The sequence below is a fragment of the Dysidea avara genome, chromosome 10, assembly GCF_963678975.1.
Source record: "Dysidea avara chromosome 10, odDysAvar1.4, whole genome shotgun sequence".
In the NCBI taxonomy this organism is placed as follows: Eukaryota; Metazoa; Porifera; class Demospongiae; order Dictyoceratida; family Dysideidae; genus Dysidea; species Dysidea avara.
The window spans coordinates 22,084,409-22,106,636 of record NC_089281.1 but is presented as its reverse complement, the minus strand read 5'-3'; the positions used below and the strand labels follow the sequence as shown (position 1 = coordinate 22,106,636).

At 37.1% G+C, this 22,228-nt stretch overlaps 5 protein-coding genes across 6 annotated transcripts in view; 1 reads left to right on the top strand and 4 right to left on the bottom strand.

The window, feature by feature from the left end:
• Positions 1-4,736: 4,736 nt before the first annotated feature.
• On the bottom strand, positions 4,737-5,357 carry LOC136236740 (keratin-associated protein 19-3-like). The gene is made up of 2 exons (XM_066026984.1): positions 5,198-5,357; positions 4,737-5,108 (listed from the first exon to the last, which is right to left on the bottom strand). Exons 1-2 carry the CDS (start codon positions 5,243-5,245, stop codon positions 4,830-4,832), a joined length of 327 nt encoding a protein of 108 aa, XP_065883056.1. The 5' UTR covers positions 5,246-5,357; the 3' UTR covers positions 4,737-4,829.
• Positions 5,358-5,773: 416 nt separating this feature from the next.
• LOC136236735 (uncharacterized) lies at positions 5,774-12,519 on the bottom strand. Its single transcript, XM_066026977.1, has 8 exons — positions 12,267-12,519; positions 7,765-7,875; positions 7,639-7,710; positions 7,557-7,589; positions 7,236-7,497; positions 6,803-6,896; positions 6,602-6,744; positions 5,774-6,457 (listed from the first exon to the last, which is right to left on the bottom strand). The coding sequence occupies exons 1-8, from the start codon at positions 12,404-12,406 to the stop codon at positions 5,870-5,872; spliced, it is 1,443 nt and encodes a 480-aa protein (XP_065883049.1). The 5' UTR covers positions 12,407-12,519; the 3' UTR covers positions 5,774-5,869.
• Positions 12,520-12,542: 23 nt separating this feature from the next.
• Positions 12,543-14,687, bottom strand: LOC136236737 (microtubule-associated protein tau-like). Its single transcript, XM_066026979.1, has 8 exons — positions 14,393-14,687; positions 14,256-14,330; positions 14,120-14,167; positions 13,965-14,062; positions 13,883-13,914; positions 13,806-13,830; positions 12,964-13,034; positions 12,543-12,915 (listed from the first exon to the last, which is right to left on the bottom strand). Exons 1-8 carry the CDS (start codon positions 14,590-14,592, stop codon positions 12,652-12,654), a joined length of 813 nt encoding a protein of 270 aa, XP_065883051.1. The 5' UTR covers positions 14,593-14,687; the 3' UTR covers positions 12,543-12,651.
• LOC136236732 (methionine--tRNA ligase, cytoplasmic-like) overlaps positions 14,677-22,228 on the top strand; it is a 35,873-nt gene continuing 28,321 nt past the window's right edge. Inside the window, exons 1-4 of one of the 2 annotated variants that reach the window (XM_066026975.1) lie at positions 14,677-14,848; positions 14,896-14,936; positions 15,996-16,051; positions 16,137-16,218. In XM_066026975.1, the coding sequence (XP_065883047.1) occupies positions 14,743-14,848; positions 14,896-14,936; positions 15,996-16,051; positions 16,137-16,218 (285 nt within the window). In that variant the 5' untranslated portion in view covers positions 14,677-14,742. The remainder of the gene's footprint in view (positions 14,849-14,895; positions 14,937-15,995; positions 16,052-16,136; positions 16,219-22,228) is intronic. The other variant, XM_066026974.1, reaches the window with a different exon arrangement.
• LOC136236733 (tigger transposable element-derived protein 4-like) lies at positions 20,414-22,119 on the bottom strand. The gene has a single exon (XM_066026976.1). It carries the CDS (start codon positions 22,064-22,066, stop codon positions 20,528-20,530), a length of 1,539 nt encoding a protein of 512 aa, XP_065883048.1. The 5' UTR covers positions 22,067-22,119; the 3' UTR covers positions 20,414-20,527.

Here is a 22,228-nt window from a genome sequence, read left to right as displayed (position 1 = left end):
ACATTTTGTTGAATGCATAAAAATCTTAGATGTGGTGTTTTGATCTCCAGATAACAACATTTAAGGAATCCATATGGCAGTGCATCATGCAGTCCAAGGAGCTGGTGCATCACACCATGTATCAAATACTAATAAATACTTGACTGTTGTATTAGGGTAAATGCTCTACTACAGTGACTGTTCTGTTAGGTATCTCAATCTTTGCAATAGTCAAACCCCTGCCCTTGAAACTTTTTAACTTCACTGTACATTGGCAGTGAATTTCACTACTAATTTCTGTTGCAATATGCTCACTATTTTTGTGTAGTGATGCTCACTACTTTAGTAGTGACCTTCACTACTCCTTTGTAGTGACCCTCACTACATAGTAGTGAATAGAGCTCTATTAGTGAATGTCACCACATGATAGTAATGGTAACTACAAAATTATTAGTGAATGTCACTACAAAAAAATAGTGAGTATTGTGGCAGATATTAGTGTGTAACCTTCACTAGTTTGTTTTTGCTGTGTGGGGATATGAGGTAGTCATAATCTCAGTGATTACACTGCTTGCACTTTATTAGTGACTGTTTAATGTTGGTCATTAAATAATAGAACCATAATCAGTCATTTGTCTCAACCTTATCTTGTTCACTTGTCAACTGCCATCTAACAATGATGGTTGTTTTGGTAGGTGTGCAGGGTTCCATAGTTCTCCTAGCTATACAATTATGTAATAGGATCAGTGATACTGTATGATCAACCACAAATTGTGGCTACCCTGATTGTATGATGCTTGGGGGTGAAATACCTGGGGGTTTTCAATTTTGAAGCCACAGGGATTTTTTAAGGGCATCTTAGCAATCCCTGATGGAAGAGCTACTCCTGGAATTGGTCTTGAGTCTACCACACAAGACTCCCTTCAATGCCTTTGCATTTCCTCCCTTGCAGGAATTGATCCAGAAATATATCATGGGGGGTGGCTGACTGGCTTAGGTTTGGTCTTTCATATATTACAAGCCATACCACAGTAGCAAAATTTAAATATGAAGTAGGGATTTGGCAAAGTTTAATTGTTCAAGCTTGCTTAGTGTGCATAGGGCATGTATCCCCAGAAAACTTTTAAAATTTGTCCTCCTGAGATTGAATCTGGAATAGCTTTTGAATTTTGAGTGATAATTATAAAACAAACTGTTACACACCAGTTAATCATGGTGGGTAGCTAGCCACCCCATCCACCCCCTCCCCCCGATCAGTCCCTGCCCTGACAGAATAATCCCATACAATATCTTTTTTTTATTATCATACTTATAACATTAATGTAATTGGTTTGTTAATATTTATTTTCATTGTAGTCTCCCAGTCCTAAACTTTGGGGAGGACTGACTTTATTCCACCAGCTACATGGTTGATACAAGCCAGGCTAAATGGTATTTCCTGTGCATGTATTCATAAGGCTTTCCAATTAATACCTACTGTTCTATACTATCTCTAGCACTGTGATGCAAGTGTCCTCTATATATGGTACATAGGCTTTATATACTCTCCCATGCTTGCTATCTGCGATTTTACTACACAAGTACATGCAAATTATTTCCCTCTTTTTAAAACTCCATATAGTTTTATTTGCACCATAATCAATATATTTCTTACTGCACACTTCTTCACTGCAAACAATTGAAGCAAATTTCCATAATCCTGATTGCATCTTTGCTAGTCATTCTCATTACTAAAAAACTATAACTACGCATATGGCAAAGATATGGATGCAACCCCCAGAAGCTGAGGGATTTTTGCAATTTGAAGGCTTGAAAACAGCCTAAATTTTATGCTAAAACATGGAAAATGCTAAAAATGACAATGCCAATCTATACTGCAAATTTCCCCAAGATTTTTAAAAACTTATTTTTCAGCAGCCCCCCAGCCTCCCCTTAGAATCGCCTATGGTTAGCTCCTAAAGTTCTGTTTCTCTAAAGTTATATTACAACTTAACTAGCTATAGGCAGTACAGCTAGTTTTACGTTCAAATACCTGGCAGGTATGTTCAAATGCTCATAATGGCCCATCACATCAAGACTAACTGTTGAATATCTATATAATAATTATGATGACTATGATAGACTGATGAACCAGTTGTTCTATTATAATTATAGAACATGTATTAGAAAATAAGTTTTTGGAAAAAAAAACAGGTACCCATTGACCTCAGGCTATATAGAATACAGAGGAAGGTATAGCAAAGTGGCAGTTACTTATTGCCTTGAGCTCTCTACAAATGTGACACAAGTGTCATCATTGGGGATTCTTTTCATAGTACATAGACAATTTATAACATCTTTCAAGATGTATTGTGCTAATAATCATAAAGTTATACATTTTCTAGTGTTAACATGGTTAAGTTATATATGAACATCTGTGGTCTGTCATCATAATTTTGACATAGGGTGTATCCATTCACTGGACACTGGATTACTGGACTGGACTACTGGACTCACATAAAATTTGCTCAAACACATCAACCACAAATACCTTTTTCTACCATTAAAAGTGATTACATAGAGTAGTATACCACACTCCATGTCTTGTCTTAAATATTATAGGCATATGCGTACAGCTAACTGTAGTCTATTATTTTAAATTTATTTAAGCATAAGTGTTGAAGATCTGTAGGACATCTGGTCCTACAGCCTGTTTAAAGATGTGTGTTTGAAAAAGGTGCTAGTTTTGGTGGTTTATTTAATGGTATAACTTTGGTTTGAACTATTGTTACAGTTACCGTATTTATTGCAAATATGTGTAACCTTATACCTTCCTGTTTGAAAGTGTGCACAATGAGAAGCAATTCTTTCTAAAATGTAACACTGCCCACTTGTTGCTATTTACAAACATTATAAACCAAAGAGCCGGCAAAGCTAGAGTGAATGCGCAGACTACTGAAAGGCTATAGACGATTTCTATGTTACATAACATAATTGCATGGTGTAAAAATATTGTTGTGTGCTATTTTACAAGAAGGCTATAGAGAAGACAGACAGATACGTTAGTGTTAACAGTGCACAAATGCATGCTTGAAACTTGAAACATTGCTAGCAGTAGGCAAATTATTGTTGATAACGAACTGCACTTAGGTTTTAGTGCAACTTTTGTGATCAAAGTACAAGTTTTAATACCGTATAGTAAAAAACTTTGGCGGTAAAAAAGTGAGACGAAACCTCTCTGTTGAAAAAATTGGCGAAAAATTTTGGCGATTAAAATAATATATCTCCGAAGTCAGCTCGATCTTTATTGCGCGGTGGTAACTTACGAGCCATAGGCGGCGGAAAGGGGGGGGGGCTAGGGGGCTGAAGCCCCCCCTCGGTCTGCTGAAGGGAGTTTAGTCCCCCTCAGAATGATATCGGCCCGAAATTATCGTTCTTGGAGTGGGGCTGAAAACCGCGATAAAGATCGAGATACTCTAATAGAGCAGTCACTCAAACAGTCACAGTATTAGAGCAGTGTGTAGGAAGGATTTGTATGTAGTTTATTAGCTATAAATGCGGAGCTGGTGAGGTGGACAGCTATTGTCAGCTGGTTGTGACTTTTTTTAAATATATATTTTTAGGTCTCACCATAGGGGTATATTATCTATGGTCTCACCTTACCAAAACCAGAGACAATGTTGTACTTCATTACCATAAGTTTGGGTCAGCCCAGCCCCCCCTCATATCAACTACTTCCTCCGCCCCTGGTACGAGCTGACTTTCATCTCGAGTTCTAGTTAGTCAATGCGAGACTCAATGTGCTCGTGTGATCATCTAAAATAATTGGTGAAAAATACTTTGGCGAATTGAACGCTATTCGCCAAATTCATCAAAGTTTTTTACCGCCAAAGTTTTTTACTATACGGTACATGTTTTATGTCAGTGAATGGTATCAATTTCTAAAACACCTTATGTGATTAAATCTGGTGATAAAGAGCAAGAAAATAACAAAAAAAACTTGAGTCCATGCAGTAGCCCAGTCCAGTGAATGGATAGCTACACCTTTTTGACATATATAGCTGTGAGCAAGTGAATGTCCAAAATACGTACTATGCAATGTGTGTTGTGTTGCCGACGGTATGTATTGTGTTCTGTGTGTATATGTGTGGGTGGTGTGTATGTGTGTGTGTGTGTGGTGTGTATTGGTGGGTGGGTGGTGTGTGTGCATGTGTGGGTGGTGTGTGTGTATTGGTGTGTGGGTGTGGGTGGTGTGTGTGTGTGTGTGTATGTGTGTGTGTGTGTGTGTGTAGTGTGTGTGCATGTGTGTGTGTGTGAAGTGTTAAACTCTAATAGACATTACAAGTAATATAATTGCCCTTTAGTGAAGTATTTACTAAGAAACAGCAAACAGTTTGTTCAGCATATTCACTTCAAGACTGTGACTATCAAAATGAATCGTAGTAAATAATTTTAGTATCTACTTAATTTGTTAGTACTTCATAAACCATATAATACTAGTGAATTATAATTTCACACTACAAGAAAGTTTATGTTTTACCATCAGTCTGCAGCTGGATTATTCACTGCTGCGTGGTGGCATTATACAGATGAATGCTACTTTCTGATGTAATTGTGCAGCGTGCATGGCTGAAAAATTCTAAATCTTCCTACATTACCTAGAGGTCACATTTGAAGTGGTGATAATACTAAGGTTCTACATACTGTGACTAATGTACACAAGCCAAACATCTATGCATGTAATGATCGCTACTATAGAGCATGCTACTGCACTGATGTAAATAGATTTTTGTTAATACATAGTATTGAATATGCACATTCTGTATTTAATTCCACAGTTTTTGTACAAACACTTCCAATATGGAGTTAGCTCAGTATCTCTTGCCACCATAACCACCATAGCCTCCATAACCACCGTAGCCTTTATATCCACCATAGCCATAACCGCCATATCCTCGTCCTCCATATCCTCGTCCTCCATATCCACCATATCCTCGTCCATAGCCACCATATCCTCGTCCATAGCCACCGTATCCTTTGCCTCGGTATCCACCACGGTAGTATCCTCCACGGTATCCTCCACGGTAATCATCATCATCATATCCATCATCGTCATCGTCATCGTCTCCTGTAGGTGCAGCTTGTGCAATCTGTGAACACAAAAAGAGCACATTATTGCATATACTATATAATATTATATACATAATACATTAAACAGTTGCGTATATATATTACTTACAGCAAGGATGACAACTAGAAAGGTTCCAATCAAAATAAGCTTCTTCATTTTGCTGCTGTTTCTCTTTTGCTTGATAAGTTCTTGTTGCTAAAGTTTTAACACTTGTACTTCACTGTGAATATAACTTACCTGTTAGTACAGTTGATGTGCTTTATATACACTGAACATGTTGTTTGTTTTTAAATTACTGTGTTTCAACATTGTAGGTGTAACTTTGTTAGGTACAAAGGTGTGTCTAACCAGATATACAATCATATTGAATTAGCACAAAAATTACAAACTATATGCTTTTGTATTGTCTTTACATTGCTTAAGCATATATAACAAGTATCTTTATTTTGGAAAACTACTCAAGGTGCAAATCATAACTAGACCACACCTGCATTAAAACAATTTAACCATGGCACCAATTTGTACTATTTGCAACCCATAACATAGTACGGTTGAACTATAATTGTTGTGTGTGAGAAGTACCGTACTATACATTCAACCACTTCAAAAGGGATGTTGTAATTTTGGCCAGACTTTAAGTTTTATAATTATACTGGTAGTGTTGTTTGAAGTTTTCAATATTGCATCAGCATGTTTACTACAGCAATTGCATTGAGTGTGGAAAAATAAAATACAACTGCTTTTACACATTAGGATTTGTATTTCAAAAAAATAAATAAATCAGTGAAAGAAATATGCATGGCGTCCATGAATTAGATGCCGTTTTCCTTGTGTCGAATTTTCCCTCAAGTCAGGAGCATTTTCTGGATACTGTTCACGGAATTTTCGTTTGACTGCACTTCTGTCAAATTCATAGGCACTCATCAGTCTTCTACTGGCAATGGCTGTTCTTGGAGAAAATGGGGTTGGGTTAAAAGCCGGTTTATCTGCAGCAGCATTACTTGAGGATGCTGGTTGCTTTCGTCTACTGCTACCAGGAAGTTGACTGTCTGGTACTAAGGTGACACGGTAAAGTCTATGTTGGCTGTCAATAGACATGTATGGTTTGGTGGGAGATATTTTAGCATTTCTTGCTAAATGGTACATGTCTTGCAAATCTTGATCCATAGTATCTAGGTGTGGTGCACTTGGTATAGAGTCACTTTCATCCCCTTCAACTTCTAACTCAAGTGGAGGTTCTGTGCTCTCTTCTTTGTCTATTTTAGTAGCTTCTTCTCCACCAGTTAGTTGTTCTTCACCACCAACTTGCTTGTCACAGTTATTGACATTGTTCTGTGTGTCAAAATCAAACTCGTCTGTCTCATCAACCTGTATACAACACAATTTACAAATATGGAGACAAAGACAAAATATTGCATCTACACTTAATATTATTTAATTGTTGCTTATATTACATTAATTAGTACTATATAATTGTTGCTTGTATCACATTAATTAACACTATAGACATACATTGTCAGGGTTCACTTGATCATCTAATATCAACACGTTCTGCACCCCATCATTGGCTATATCATCTGGTTGAAACCAGTAGCCTGGAAAGTGGCTTTGGTAAGAAGTTGCATGGTATGTTAATCTATTGATACGGTCCAGGCCTACATATTAAAGGAACCAATGAATGTACTATATAGCGTGTAAATAGGATGAAGTGACCTTGGGTAGTGTATGGCCTCACAGAAAATCTTCCAGTTTGTCGTTGAGACTCGAACAAATATAACTGCTTGGGTGCCGGGTAAGTATAGCAACGCTATATAAAAATATGGGAAGACAATTACTCTCTATATAAACAATACATGGTAGTGTACCAATTATTTACACCCTGATGTTGTAACAAACCCACACATCATATTTGGTAATGTAATACATATTGTTTTGGTTAATAAAATACTTTAAAATAATGTTGTTTACTAATCATGTTGATACACACATAAAAAATGTTTTGGGTATATTGATAGAACATAGTCATGCATATAGGCTCTATTCTGTGTGGTGTTTGCATCATCATGCATAACTGTATCTAGACATTATCAGTGTGTTATTATCATGTGAAGTGAGCTATTTGAAAAGTTATAACACATTTAAATACCTGATGTCTTTTGGAACGAGGATAATCCCAAACTGGAATTGTACCCTGATGAACTCTAGAGCTTACATTCACCTCTTCTCTTCGTGACCAGTTATCTGAAGCCTTCTCTTTCACAAACACTGGATATGATGTGTCTGTGCTAATGTTCTTGGCTGTAGGCTCAGTTTCGTCTTGTGTCGAAGTGTTTGGAATTACTGCAAAGTGTGGGATATGAGAGGTGAATGGATGTTCGGCTGGGAAGGGTAGATTCACTTCCTTATCACTACAGGTGGATGTGGGATATTTGTAGCTATCACAAGGTAGAGATAGAAAGTAACTTACATTACTCCATGGGAAGAAAATGGCTTTGGGGTCCTACAACGTGTGTATATGTAATTTATACAATGTACACATTCATGCCTACAGTTCATCAGTCTGTCGAACTCTGCTTCTATGTAATGATGTATTGGTATAGAATTGTTTCACTGGCAAGTCTCTGTAAATGTATACTAAGTATACACAGGATTATTATTTTGACACACTTATGTACCTTTGACTGGAAAATGCCACTCTATCGCCATATGGTGGGATTTTACCTCCAGGTATACTATACAAGTGACGAGGGGTGTTTTCCCTTAAGCTTTGTTGATATTGACCATAACTGTAGGAATAGTAAGAATAATTATACACATTGTTATAGATTTACCAACCAAAGTTGAGTGTCACATACTAGTAATGCATTGATTAGCATTAGTGAATATGTGTATAATAGTACATGTATAATTTGAACAGCGCAATCAATAGTAGTCATGAACCATTTAGATTTGAATTTAAAACACAATTGTAATTATTTCTTTGCATCAAATATCATGTCACCCATAACGTTTTTAAAGCAAAAATCTGTCTGCCTGTATTCCCTAGCACATGACATGGTTGTAATCAGTACTAATGCACAAGTACTAACAATTACATCATTTCTGGCAACCAGTAATAAAGGGAAGGTCAGTTTATTGGCATAACACAGATTATAGAAGCAACTGATATTTCACAATGTGTTTTTGGTTGGTAAATTAACATTCAGCTGTAGAAACACCTAGTTGTATGCATGCATTGCATTGAGAATTGCAGAATGTTACAGTATTATTGGTAATACTAGTATTATTTCCTGCCAAACCCTGTTCCTTGACCAACACTATATTGAAACACCGGTATAGTGTAATTTTTACTGATGCTGAATGGAAGGGAAGCTGGTAGAGTGGAAATCAAACAGTTATAGATGACTCCAAAAATGACTAGGCCATGCGCATTATATATAAGAGCGATGAAGATAATTATTTTGCCAGTACTTCATTTTGTCATTCTATACAGCCACATGATTATATGCACTAAACCCATTAGCCTAATACAGTGCAAACACTGCAATATTTGATACTGCTGGTGATCCCCTTACTAACAAACACAGTTGAACCATCTTGTATCATCAATGATCATGTACTTTGAAAAGCCATCATCATTGTTAGTCATTTGTGTACTACTACTAGCTAGCTCTGCTAGTTTGGCTCTTTGGTGGCCGAACACAGTTTGCATTGTCCAATGCTTTTAGAAGACTGCAGGCATGTCAGGAATGAATGTTGTTACATAGTTGAGATTGTTAATTCACAGTGCATCAAATTGTAAGCAAGAAATGGTTAACCAGTTTGCTCATCAATATTTGTTGTTTTTAGTTTGAAGTTAAGTCAACATTTTAAAAAGTTATATTTACAACACAGTTTATTATTTGACATTGCTCAACTTCAAAGAGATCTGGTTATTATAGTCCAAAGCCCCTATTTGCATCCATAGGGAGGTCTGCTATACATCCTTATGGTTTTATACCAAGAGTATTCTTCCTTCAAACAGAACCCTTGAAAGCCTGGGTGATATAAAGTTGTGTAAGATGGTGACCAAGAAGTGGCTGCAATGATGTTAATACTTATTAGCATTGATATCATTGCAAGTTTTTGCAACCATTTCTTGGTTGCCTTTAGGACTTCTAACAGAACACAAATAGAATATTCTATCCTAAGTAGATCTATGAAATTATAAACAAATATTTATTAATTGGTGGTACGAAAGACAAATGTCTTATAAAACCAAACTCATACTTATAACCTATACATAATCAAAATTGAAACGGGCGGTTACATATATCTAATTTAGTTTTAAATTAGGGGCAGATACAACATCATAGGGTAAACTGTTCCAATCATTTATCACATTTTACCTTCTCAAAAATAAATAACTCTTGCATGTCCATATCTACAGGTCCATTAATTTATAAGTCATGTCTACTTTTATGACACAGTAAACTTGGCAAATTGAGTCTCTGAAGTCTTTTGGTATATGGTAGTAGATCACACAGAGAGGGTATAAGTTTGGTAGCTCTTCTCTGATGATAGCTTGCACATTTTCTTTTTAAGGTGGGGTAGAACAGTAGTCAAGAATTGGATGGATGAGGGTGGTATAAAGCAGTATTTACATCTCTACGACTGAAAGTACATTTGATTATACCTAACAAGGCAGATTTAAACAAGATTTTAAAGTAGATAATAAGTGAGGTGAACAGCAAAGATATGTACAAGTCAAAGAGTTAGGTGTGGAGGTCCCTGGTTCAAACCAAACTCTATTTAGATTTGTTATTTACATTTTTATCCTGCGCAGTGACTGCTGTATTAGAGTATCTTGACCAAGTGATTTTACGCTCATTTGATTTTTGCTTTATGACTCTGTAGCTGTTACTCTACAATGATCAGCTTATCTACACACCAAATTTCTAGTTATTCCCTTCTACAGTTTATGTAGCCATGATAAAAGTTTGATTTTTTACACGAATAAATGTTCATAACACTGTGTACAAATATATTTATCAATGAACACTTTTATGTGCTCTTTATTCATGCCAAAGCTTAAGGCAATCAAGGTACACATTTGTATTTTATAGCATTTTTTGCTAACTGTGCAAAAAGAAATCTAAGCTCCCTTAGACCCCTTTAGGCTTAAGAAAAACAAAGGAAAGTTTTTGAACATCCATAAATAGCTGGAACAAATTTAATTAAATTTGCTGTATGTCTTGTTCTACTTGGCAGACAGCTATGATGCAAAAAATGGTGTGGGAGCCATGGAGCTATGCATGCGTGAAAGTCATGTTTTCTTTCTTCCTGTTGATATGCACATGGCTTCCTTATTAGCACGGCAGTGTCTTGATGTTACACAGCAGAGAGAAAAGAAAGATTACTGGTAGACAGCCACTCATCCAAGTGGTAAACCTGCACAACACAGTGATTTTCCAGGGGCGGATCCAGGGGGGTTCAAAGGGTTCCATGGAACCCCCCTTTTGAAAGAGCCTCTCTTACTCAAGATACTCTAATAGAGCAGTCACAGTATTCTTAAGAGGAGCAGTGTAGCAAGCTATGTATGTAGTTATAAATAAGTCGGTGAGGGAATCTATGGTGAGGGGCAGCTATTGTCAGCAGGTGATGCCTTTTTTTTTGTTTTCGACCTACAGCTAGGCTGAAGTTGCAGTTCCAGAGTGGAACCCCCCATTTAAAAAGTCTGGATCCACCCCTGGTTTCCACTGAGATACAAACGTAGATAACTATACTATATAAACATCTAAAGGTATTATAAAAGTACATATGTACTCTCTAGTGTATTGATCTGGAACATTTAGTATAGCAGTTCCATTATCCATTGGTTGTTTCTGTTGTTTGTGTTTAGACTTTCCATAATCATTCAGCCTTGTATCAAAAGAATGCTTTTTTTTGTGGACTTGCTAGTGCACAATTAGGTCACTTTGTTATACTGTACATTTTATAGTAGTTATAAATAAAGCCTTTCAAGTCACCAGATGCCCATTGCTTGGCATGCAGTGACAATATAACAAGAAATAAGACTGACTTAACAATTGTTACATATACATAGAAGCAAAGATAGCCAAAAATTTCACCTTTTGAGCTGAATAGTGACACTTGAAAGATCTTGTTTGCTATATACAGAATAGTCAGCAGGAGTTACGGACAAAAATATGGCCTTGCAGTTTCCCATCTCACTTCTTTATCTATCACTGATCCACTGCGCACACAAGTTGTGTTTGCCAAAACGAAAGTCCAAATTTAATAAAAAGGACACCTATCAAGGAATCTTTTAACTTCCAGCTAGTTGTAGCCATCTCTCCAAAATTATCAATTGAAATACCAAAGAAACTATCTAACTACCCATAAGGCAATCATAGTGGGAAGTATATTGAAGTCATTGGGTAAAATAGGAGTGCAGAATAAGTTGGCACTCCTGTCTACAACAGGAGTCTATATTTGTAGGCCATGATCTAAACATAACTGACTCCTAGTGACATAATAAAAATTAATTACACACAGATACAGTGCTATTACTTGTCACGCCTGTGTGTTATAATTGAGTAGTTTAGTTCACATTGAATTCCTAGACATCCAGACACAAACATGGCTGCCAGGCCTTGCACACAACATGCATACACCCTAGCACAAAACTTTAATTTGAAATACATACATTTTTAAGGATCTAGCTATCTAGCTATCACACAATTGTAACACTTATTGATTAAAGAAAACCTATAAATGTGCCAAGATATCTTTAACGCTTAGAAATTATCACCAAATCCTTTTTATCACTTGGCATGCCCTGATCTAATAACTTCTCTTACTTTGCTATGGCTACTAAAGTCACAAGAAACACCCTCCACATCAACCAATTACCTGCAGTCGTATGAGTTAATTTACACCATACACTGAAAACCATGAGCTACAACAGGTAATGGCTCAGTGAATATTATCAGACAAATGACATAACACTTTATTAGCTAATGTGTACAGCTATACTGCTTAGCAACCAGTGCTTGAGCTCTCTGGAATCTTGCAAATTTGCAGCATCCAGAGCGCGAAGTCGCTACCGACTTCAACTATATGAGGTATATCCTCTATGCATACTTACTACACACTTGTGTGTATTCTTTATAGTAAAGAAATTAAAGCCACTCACTGTCGGTCGTCTATGGTGATTCTTGTCAAGTCACGGGGTGTCAGAACTTGTGAACTTCTACACGTCGGAGAAAGGGCGATATATTTCATTCTAGCTTGCAGCCTCTCCACTTGATCTTTGCGAGACACTGCAGTAGCCATCGCACTTCCTTGTCACTAGTTCTTTCACCGCCAAGATCGAGCAAAAAGTGGGCGTGGTTTCACATTATCGTCTTAGTAACGAGCACTATTACATAAACGATGTTATACGAAACATCGGAACCTACTGCACATGGAGTTGAGATCAAAGTATCCAAATAATTAAAGAATATTAATCTGTAACAAGTCTATGACTTTTCAATTATAATTATAGCTGCATCTGCTATGTTACACAGCTGATGAATATACTAAGATCTGCTAGTGTGGTTTGGATCAAATGACTTGCTTGGACTAGAGCAGGGTAATGTATGTGTAGATCTTTCATTTGATATGCGTTGTGGGCCTGGAGCACTGTGTGGCCTATCGTCTCTGAATCTTGGGTGTAACTGTGAAACTTCACTGCAGAAAAATAGATCAGCATCCCCAAGTTGATGCATCCTTGATGTTGGATCAGAACTATCTACTTTTGATGATACTTTGCACTTGTAATTAGGAATGGGATAAGTCAGTATCTAAGAAAGTCCAAATATGACATGATATTCAGGAAACTACTTGCATACCTTTTTATTGCCACCCTGTGGCTTGCGGCTAATATTATCAAGGGAACCAACCTTGGAATGAATTTCTGTGGCTATAATACAATACACACACAGGAGTTAAGACTACCATAAATTGCTTTATTATTGCAAAATTCATAATAATTAAGTTAAAATTGTACTGTAATGCATTTTTATTTGACTATTTTGATAGAATTTAAGACGTCTAAAATAACAATACAAAGTATATTTTTTGGTAGATCATGAAAATATAAAATTACAAACTTGCTAGCTACTTTTGAGTTTGTTTATAAGGTAGATATAGTGATTCAGTGGTTAAGAGTTTGGAAGCTAGCTAGGTGTGGAGGTCTGTGGTCTGAATCCTGGAAACATTTTTCTGCACTTCTAGTTGGTGACTGCTCTAATAGAGTACTTGGGCCTGCAATCCTATGCTTGTTTGGTTTTGTTTTATAACTCTGTATAGCTGTCATTCCAAAGGTTTACTCTACAACAGTTAATCTATATGTACACATCAATAATGTTTTCAAGTTATTCTTTTAAGCATTTTATTCTGTAACCGCAACATTGTTTTGTGTTAAGAACTGTCCATAAATCTTCAAACTTGGTACCTGAGCTCACCTTCATACAAAGTATATTGTGCATATATAGCCAAATGTCAAGACAACCAAGTAAAAGGTTGAATTTAATCTATAGGTCTTGTGGACATCTTAAGAAAAAATGGCTGGAGCAATTTATGGTATATGTGTTGATGTGTAGCTATAAGTAACAATGAAGGTGGGACCATGGAACTGCGCACGTGTGAATATTTTGCACATAAAATTTGCTTTACATAACATATTCAATACCTGACTTAGAGGTTGTGTTATCTTCCTGTAAAACAAATATAGCTATATAGCTATGAAAATAGTTTATATACAAGTACCTCCTTCCTCAGGTGTCTAACAGCTCTCATTTCTTTAAAACGACTGATGATGTATACAATGAGTAATCATTTCAGTACTCACCTGGTAAACTTTGTCTTTTAACAACAATATTTGATTTAGCTGAGCTGACGTCAACTTTCTGACTGAAGATTTTCTTTTTCCCTCCTCCAGGAGAATGCCTACATGGCAGACCATAGCAGCATATATCAAAATAGTGACTTGCTCTGATAACTAACAATATGTTATCAAGTGAACCAACTTTGGACTGAGCTTGAGAGATCTTTCTGCAGAGAAAGAAATATAGCATTTTTGTAAGTGTCATACAAAGTGAGGGATTAGCTTAGCTATCTGACCTATACTTGGACCTATTACCTTTTATACTTCCCATCCGGGACGTAGAAGAATGGTAAACTTCTCATTCGAAGTCGTTCGCTGCCTCCTGGATAACTGTGTGTGAGAGCCACGCCCACAAAATATAATATAATACAAATACGAAGGAACACACGTACTGAATATCTCTCGGGATATTTAGTGAAAAACTGTGGCGTGTATCAGAATCTGCTGCGCTTGTCTCCTTAGAAAAGTCATCACCTGATTTGCTATCCTCGTCTACGTCTTTAGTACTACCATGCAGCGTGGCAGCATTGCTAAGGCTGTCAGCCATTTTCTCCATGCTTGCGTCTTCCTCCTGATCGTCGGTGTCATCCATAAGTGAACGGAATTGCCGTGGCGATCTTTGGAAGGAGTACGAATGGTTCAAACAAAGAATCAAACGTGCTTTATTTTCGGATATTGAAAGAGTCCTGTAGTGGTCCGGATATCCAAAATATACGGAAGTTTAACCAACTAGACAGACAGCATGTCGTACAAACTCTACTACAATTATGGAGACTTGGATTATCTGAAAGTTTGTCTATTAGTGGAGTGGTTAAAGGTTCCCACTAGCTCGTTTACCCTCGTTCATGGTTAGTGGGCATTAAATAAAATCACGTATATAATAGATATTGCACAGGGAAGCCACAGGGACCAGTTCCTTCACTAAAAGACAACAGTGTAAGTGTCTATGTATGTTTTCTGTACATAATGCATACCCAAATGACCAGTACAGGCGAGAGTACAGGTGTACATGAGGACATCTATAACCCACTTAGTTTAGTTCTCAAATTAGGGTTACCCTGCCTCTATAAGCTATTACCAACATAAAAGAGATTTAGCTAATATTTCAGATTCAACATTTTATGGAAATAATTATGCTGTGCATGCACATCAGGAGATCTGGATGTGTAACGTACGTATGCAGAGGTAGCATATATGGTTCCTTGATAAGAGGAAATACAAGCTACCTTAATTTTGGACCAAAGACAATAACAACAAAGGGACTGAAAGTCACACACCTCAACTTATAATGTTGCTGTACATGTATGATGTGTAAGTAGTGATGTAATTCACATACTTGTGATCAGTGTGTCCAGTGTAATATTCCAACAACTGCTGCTTTGCTTGTTTAATAAAAATTAACTGAAAGTTGCCAATGACATATTATGCTGCACACTTTATTGACACGTTAAGCCACACACCTATAATATGGAGTGATTTCTAGTGCTTAGAAACATAGCTCAAGCTGTTGTGTTGTCTAGCCCGGGAGTCCAATGATTCTCCCAAAATAAGTATCCGATTACAATGGTAATAATTGTGCTGTTACACTTTGTGACATAGCAGAGTGCCTTACATGAGAAGCTATGTTTTGCATGACTTAATTTCTGCCCATTAATCAAGGTTGGCCAGCATCTGTAAATTGACACGTTTTTTTTATTTTGTTTTTTTTTATGGCGTGCAACATTAAGAGTTAATTTTTATTATGAACTCTTGGCAACATATAATACATGTAGAAATTGTATGGTTTATAGTCAGTTTTGTTATGTTGATAAAGCAAACTTAACTTTCTGATATTTATCCTTCATGAGTGAGCTTTGAGTAATAGAAACATCAACCACTATATAGTGTACTCTAATTGCCAATGTATGTTACTTGAAATTAGTGTAAGGTCACTAAGGTTTGTGCAATTCACGTAAGTTGCTGAGAATGCTTTTGAGTGTGTTGATTTCTTTACAGAGCCTCATCTTAGATGCAGAAGGGTTGATCTTGTACTCAGCCAATGAAATATGCAGGTATCAAAGACTATAGTGTATATTGTATTAGAGTATTTGTAGCACTAGCCCAGCTAATGTACATGTGGGTATTGTTTTCTGTTAGGTGTCTGTATGAATGTCAAGCTGGAGTTAAACAAGAATCTGAATCATTTGATTGGCTACAGTGGGAGTTTTCTCGACTAAAGGTGATTTATTTTGTGCTACCAATGTAGAGTTGTTGCTTATGGAAATAGAGAACATGCTATGTATGTGGTCCTACTATTAAGTTTGTAAATAAACCAGTTACTTGGCATATACCTTAGTATGGATCTTGATAATATAGTGGAAAAAGTGCACCATAGTTGCATTTGTTACCTAGCTAACAGGTGGTCTTATTTAAGATTGTGACTGCTAAGTGAGGTTTAGAAACCGAGGTGAATAACAGTAAATCATATTTATGGCATACCATGCATTGTATAAAGGTTGTTACAAGCTTTTGGTCATGAAACATAAAACTCATATAACATTCTTTCAGTGGATCGCAGTTAATATCTGACATGGTTCGTGACACTTGATAATTATACTGTTGTCTGATTGTATATTTGCTTCGTAGTGGTGTGGCATTTAGTGATGCTAACCTCTAATAATCATTTAAGAATGCCAGCAGTTGTGCTATATAGATAGTCCTCTACTGGCATACCCACTAGGTGATGATGGTTGATGTGATTGATATTATTTGTCTGTACAGATGTTCTGAGTTGATTTTAGATTGCTTGCTAATGCGATTGAGCAATCTTAACACGTGATTTTCATACATGTAAGCTATTTCTTTACAACCCAAGCTCCTTGTAATAACGCAACTAAATTGCTTGCCACCTTAGATTGTTACAGGGGCATACTGAGCTAGTCATTCAGCACATTTAAACGTTGCGAGTAATGTTCACATGATCATGTTCACAATTCACATGTGTGAACTGTTTATTTGCATTTCACAAATTGACTGTACATAGTTCTTGTTTGACAACAAAAAGCACGCAGAAGTCATGTGCATAAGATTTTGACCGATCTAATCACTTCTTTTTTGAACTTAGATTACCAGCACATGACTTCCCCTTATTGTTGCACAAGAACTATTAGAACCTTAGAAGAGTGACATAGTCTTCTTTCTATTTCCATTTTTATTGTACACTGAAACTTTGCTGTTAGTGATTATGTGAGGTGAATGATCCCACACATAGGAAATGTGTCTTTGTGACAGTATTAAGACCACCTCATAGCAGTGACCATGTGTATGTCAGGTAGTTCCAAGCACAGCTAAGGTGTACTTCATGACCTTGCTAAGGTTGGTTTACATATAGCCGCAAACTGCCTGCGATATTGCCTGAGTCAGAGTGTCTGCGATTTGCTGCGGTTGGCCTGTAACTGGAGCACAGTTTGCTACACATGTCTGTAGTTCTCTATATTTTATGTTTAGCAAACCTTGGAAACAAACCTGGCAGCAAAAGTGTGCCTTAATTTGTTACAACATGGTACCAAGAGTTAATAATAAGAGAGGAGAGTGTCTAACGCTGTATAGGCCTGTAATAGATGATTACGCAGAAGTTAAATGGCTTCCTTTCCGTGTAACATATAGGCTTCTAGTGTTTGTTCGTTTCCTTACCGCAATTAGTTTAGCCGCACCGTGATGAATCCTCGAGAATATTCGAAGACTGAACTAAAGACTGAGCTGTATGTACAGGGAACAGTGCTCCTTCAATTGAAGAATGCTCAAAGGTAGGGTAACATGGCGATGCAGTGAAAATTTGAAGCGATACTCCGCCTTTGGTTTAGTGTTTATTGGTTTCTCAGACGCTCTCCCCCAGAGTTATCTTCGAGGTTAACAGCCACATTTCTTTATGCAACAGAGCGATGCTCTTCGTGGTGAACTTGAACATCGAGTTGAACGCACGCCCTTGTGTCTGGGATAGCCTTTGTGGTTAAATGCGAAAATATACTAGCCAGTCTGTATGTTACGTGGAAAAGGAGGCGTTTAACTTCTGCGCAATCATCTGTTACAGGACTATACGGCATTAAACACTCTCCTCTCTTATTATTATTAACTCTTGATGGTACATTATAGGTGTTTTAGTGACTGTATGAAGCGTGGTATACTTGTAGGCATCATGCTTAGCTTCTTCATGTTGAACATTGCTGGCATTTGCCTGCGGTATTTGTTTCCATTAACAAATAGTTCTGCCTATGATGCCGAAAGAGCTGGGAAGGTTGAACGTCTCCTAACTTTTACGGTGGCTGTGGCACAGTTGTTACGATACCGGCGAGGTATGTTTCCATATTCTTTAAAGTGCTCCCGTCAAGACCCTAGCAATAGTCACAGCCAATGCGCAACGGGTTTGTGGCTATATGGAAACCAACCTTTAATAGACCACCTCAGTATAATGACCATGTCAAGTAGGCCCCAAACATAGCTAAAGTATACTTTATAACCTCATTAACAAGACCACCTCATTATAATGACCATGTTCATGACCTCATTAATAAGACTACCTCATTATTGAGGCCATATTTTGATAGACCTATAATAAAGATATCAATGTACGTTATGTACTTTAATGGAGAGATATTGCGTTGCACTGAGTGGGACATGCACTTATAACGTGTGGTGATGTAAATGCCTAAATGGTACCTCATTTTCAGACCATATACATTAGTGTCAAAATTAAGCCATATGTAAACAAGAGCACTGCCATAAGAATATAACCTTTTGTAGAAGCAGCTGGCTGAATAAAACTATAGTGTTGTTATATTGACTGGTGATTCACTAAAACCATAAGGGTCATTTCTGATGTACAGTGTTGGATTGAGGCATAACAGTGAAGCTTCTTGAGGCATGACGGTGAAGCTTCTTGAGGCTTCATACTACTATACATCATAGAATACTCTATGTATTTAGTGTTTCCCTTATACTTGTGTGCACTAAGTGTACTGTATTTACGACAGGACACACTGTAATTCCATGTCACTATACAATAAGCACATGTCATATAGCACCTGTTAATACACTGTATTTTGCTTGACTGGCATCATCCTCGGGTCTTCCCATTAAGGCCATGTTACGGATTGCCTATTGATAACGTGAGTTCTGGCCGAATCGTTTTTTGTTTACGGGGAAAAGACTGGTGTATTGTTAATAGGTGAAGTGACTGCATTCATTACTGTTTCAACAATTATTGTTTCTCAGTGTTTAGCATTGACACTTATTCCTTGAAAATTTTGTCTGTAGCAATTCTAAACTAAATTATGAGAAATTATAAAGAAATTACCCTATGTATTAGCCTGTTCACTCAGCTGATATAGTTAGTGTGTGGGAAGTGAACCACTTTAGACTGACCTCTATATTTTGAATGAAATTTTAATTCATCTTAACACATTCATAGTTTAAAATGGCCCAGAATACATACTTTCCCAGTATGGCTTAACCCCAACAATGTGGGTGTATATAATTATTTCCTTGAGAGTGAAAGAATTTTGAACAAGTGTCAGAGATATAATATTAGTGTGTGTTGTATGCTAACGGAGGAGGTATGACACTCTGGACACAATCATGTGAGCTCATAGGATTTGTAGAACAATTAAAAAGCAACTTTAGGAGGATTTCATTGAAAGCTTGGTGCCAATCGAAAGCTTTTCTTATGCATAATTTAATGGTGCGGTGAATCCTAGTGGTTTGATATTAATATACAGGACGAGTGGGGATGTCATCACATGATGAAGAGCTTAAATGGAGGGCAAACAGTAACAATGGAAGAGAATAGCACTGGGAATTGTATTCAAGGTATCCAGATTAAGCATCAGTTCAGAAGAAAGTGTGACCTACCTCCTCTGGTTTGTTATGTCTGTGGCAGGTCCTACATGTGCAAGTACATTGTGTATGTGGCAGGGAGAATTTGAGGTAAAAATAACACTTCTAAGACAGACCCACTGTCTAACAAGTTGAGTTTGGGTAATAAACACATTTGACCTCCAGACTTAGTCCATTGCCCTAGAGCACTTCTTGATAAATTGTTTAGTTTCTATTTGAAGTTAGAGTACATCAGAACCACTAAAGTGTTTTTCTCATACAAATATGCGACCAATTTTCTATGCAGACATACTAAATATTTGTCAGTGTTAACGTTACCATATTTGGTAGTGTTAAAAATAGTATTATTATGGGGAGCAAAGTGGCATGATAAAATCTTGATGGCCTCTACACACAATACCAGCAGTGAAATGTTCTGTGTAATTGTATAGTGCTGAGTCATATGATTTGACCAATATTATGTACACTATTCAAACTATTTTAAAGCAGGCAGCTGCTCGTCTCTGCTTGTGTATTGATTCTCATAATTGCCATTCAATACACAATTTTAATATTATAGAATAAAAATATTTTCTATATGTCATACCTGTGAAATGGTTATACCAAACAGGTACAAAACAAAATTTAAAAATTTGTTTAAAAAAAGAAACTGGATTTTAATCATTTTCAATGGCTACTTGCCAGTTAATTTCTTTGTTTATACTCATGGCTGCATTGAGAATGCTTGTATTGTTCTTTTCTGCTGCAAACTGCTTTAGTTTTTGTACCAGCTCAGATGCTTCTTCGTAACTGTTAATAGTTGGTTTGTCTGGTGGTGAGTTAGATGCTGATAAACACTGCTGAGGTGGTGAACTGTGGTGGTTCTCTATCACAGAGTATGTTGGCAAGTCTAAATCACAATTGTAAAAGTCCTCAAGTGAGACACCCTCAAATTTCAAAATGTCTAAAATTGTTTGAGCAATCCTGTCCAAGTTGTGGTCTCGTTGGGCTGGTGTTGTGGCGCACACTACAGGAAATCCAGCCTGCTGCCAGCAATATATTATTTGTTCACAAGTGATCTTTTCCCATGAGTAATTCAACCAGTAACAAGCATCTATAACGTTCACAGATTTCACCATCTGATCCATACTTTTATGCTGGTACCTTCTAGCTAGTATTTCTTGTAGTAAGAATTGTCGATACGAACTTTTAACAGTGTCAATGATTCCCCGACAAAGTGGCTGTAACTGGGGCTGTGGGTAGTACATGATACGGACACTGGTGATGTCTGGATTGTTTACTTGGTGACTAGGTGAGTTCTCTACCCAGAGTAACGTTTTTCTGCCTTGCATTTTCATTTTGGCATCAAAATTTGTTAACCATTTATCAAACAGTTCAGTTGTCATCCAAGCTCCATTCTGTGTCTCCCATGTCACTGGAAGGTTGTCGGTATGTAAGCCTCGAAAATCTTCCTTAGAAGCAGGGGCACCGATGACAAGTGGCATCTCTTTTTCGTTTCCAGTTAAGTTACAGCACAATCCAACAGTGATTCTTTCAGTTGCCATAATACCTTTCTTTGACTCTTCCACCAGAGAAGCTAGGTTTTCATCAGGGACAGCTCTGTACAGAATGGTTGTTTCAATGAAGTTAAAAATGTCCTGAACTTGGTAAGTATCGGTAACAAAGTCACTGCTAGTTGAAGGTTGCTCTTGACTGGCGGCTGGAGTTGTGCTAGAACTAGGAACAGCCAAATCACCGTGACCTTTGGCTGTAGCCTCAGTCACTGCACTCATAATAGAGTTACATTCTTTTAACACAATCCCATTCCTTTTTATAAATGCATGTAACCAACCATTGGATGCTTTAAAAGTCTCATTGTTGGCCTGCCTAGATAACTCCAGGGCCTTCTCCTGCAGCATGCTACCAGACACTGGCAGGTTTTGGGACCTCCTTTCATGGTACCATTTTAGTGTAGCCTCATTAATTTCTTCATTATTAGTCTTTCTATGTCTCTTAGGCCTTGACTGGCTATTATTCAATGTCTCCTGGTATTCTAATAGGAGCTCATCCTTGGTAGCTATAATGTGCTGTACCTGGGTCTTTGACACATCAAACAGTTTAGCAACACTTCTCTGACTCTGTCCACTCCCTACTGTTTCAATCACAGTGATTTTTTCTTCAATGGATAATTTCTTTCTCTTTCTGTTGGCAGCCATAAATCAAACAACTTCTACAGTAAAACTTCCCAAATGAATGAAAAGATGTTGTCACTTTGTGTAGGTATGTAGACCATTTGCCATATTTGGTGTTGGGTTGTATCTTATGTAATCAGTGAAGCCAACCAAGCACCACCTTTTCTTTGTGACCATTAACTGCCT

What these genes read in the sequence shown, in the direction of transcription:
- LOC136236740 (XM_066026984.1), bottom strand. Translation starts at nt 5,245, where the DNA reads ATGAAGAAGCTTATTTTGATTGGAACCTTTCTAGTTGTCATCCTTGCT. An exon ending in TTCTAGTTGTCATCCTTGCT is followed by an intron (nt 5,109 to 5,197) that starts GTAAGTAATATA and finishes TTGTGTTCACAG; the next exon opens with ATTGCACAAGCTGCACCTAC.
- LOC136236735 (XM_066026977.1), bottom strand. Translation starts at nt 12,406, where the DNA reads ATGGCTACTGCAGTGTCTCGCAAAGATCAAGTGGAGAGGCTGCAAGCT. An exon ending in ATCACCATAGACGACCGACA is followed by an intron (nt 7,876 to 12,266) that starts GTGAGTGGCTTT and finishes CTATTCCTACAG; the next exon opens with TTATGGTCAATATCAACAAA. An exon ending in GTTCGACAGACTGATGAACT is followed by an intron (nt 7,590 to 7,638) that starts GTAGGCATGAAT and finishes CACACGTTGTAG; the next exon opens with GACCCCAAAGCCATTTTCTT.
- LOC136236737 (XM_066026979.1), bottom strand. Translation starts at nt 14,592, where the DNA reads ATGGATGACACCGACGATCAGGAGGAAGACGCAAGCATGGAGAAAATG. An exon ending in TTAGACACCTGAGGAAGGAG is followed by an intron (nt 13,831 to 13,882) that starts GTACTTGTATAT and finishes TTTGTTTTACAG; the next exon opens with GAAGATAACACAACCTCTAA. An exon ending in TAACACAACCTCTAAGTCAG is followed by an intron (nt 13,035 to 13,805) that starts GTATTGAATATG and finishes ATTGTATTATAG; the next exon opens with CCACAGAAATTCATTCCAAG.
- LOC136236733 (XM_066026976.1), bottom strand. Translation starts at nt 22,066, where the DNA reads ATGGCTGCCAACAGAAAGAGAAAGAAATTATCCATTGAAGAAAAAATC.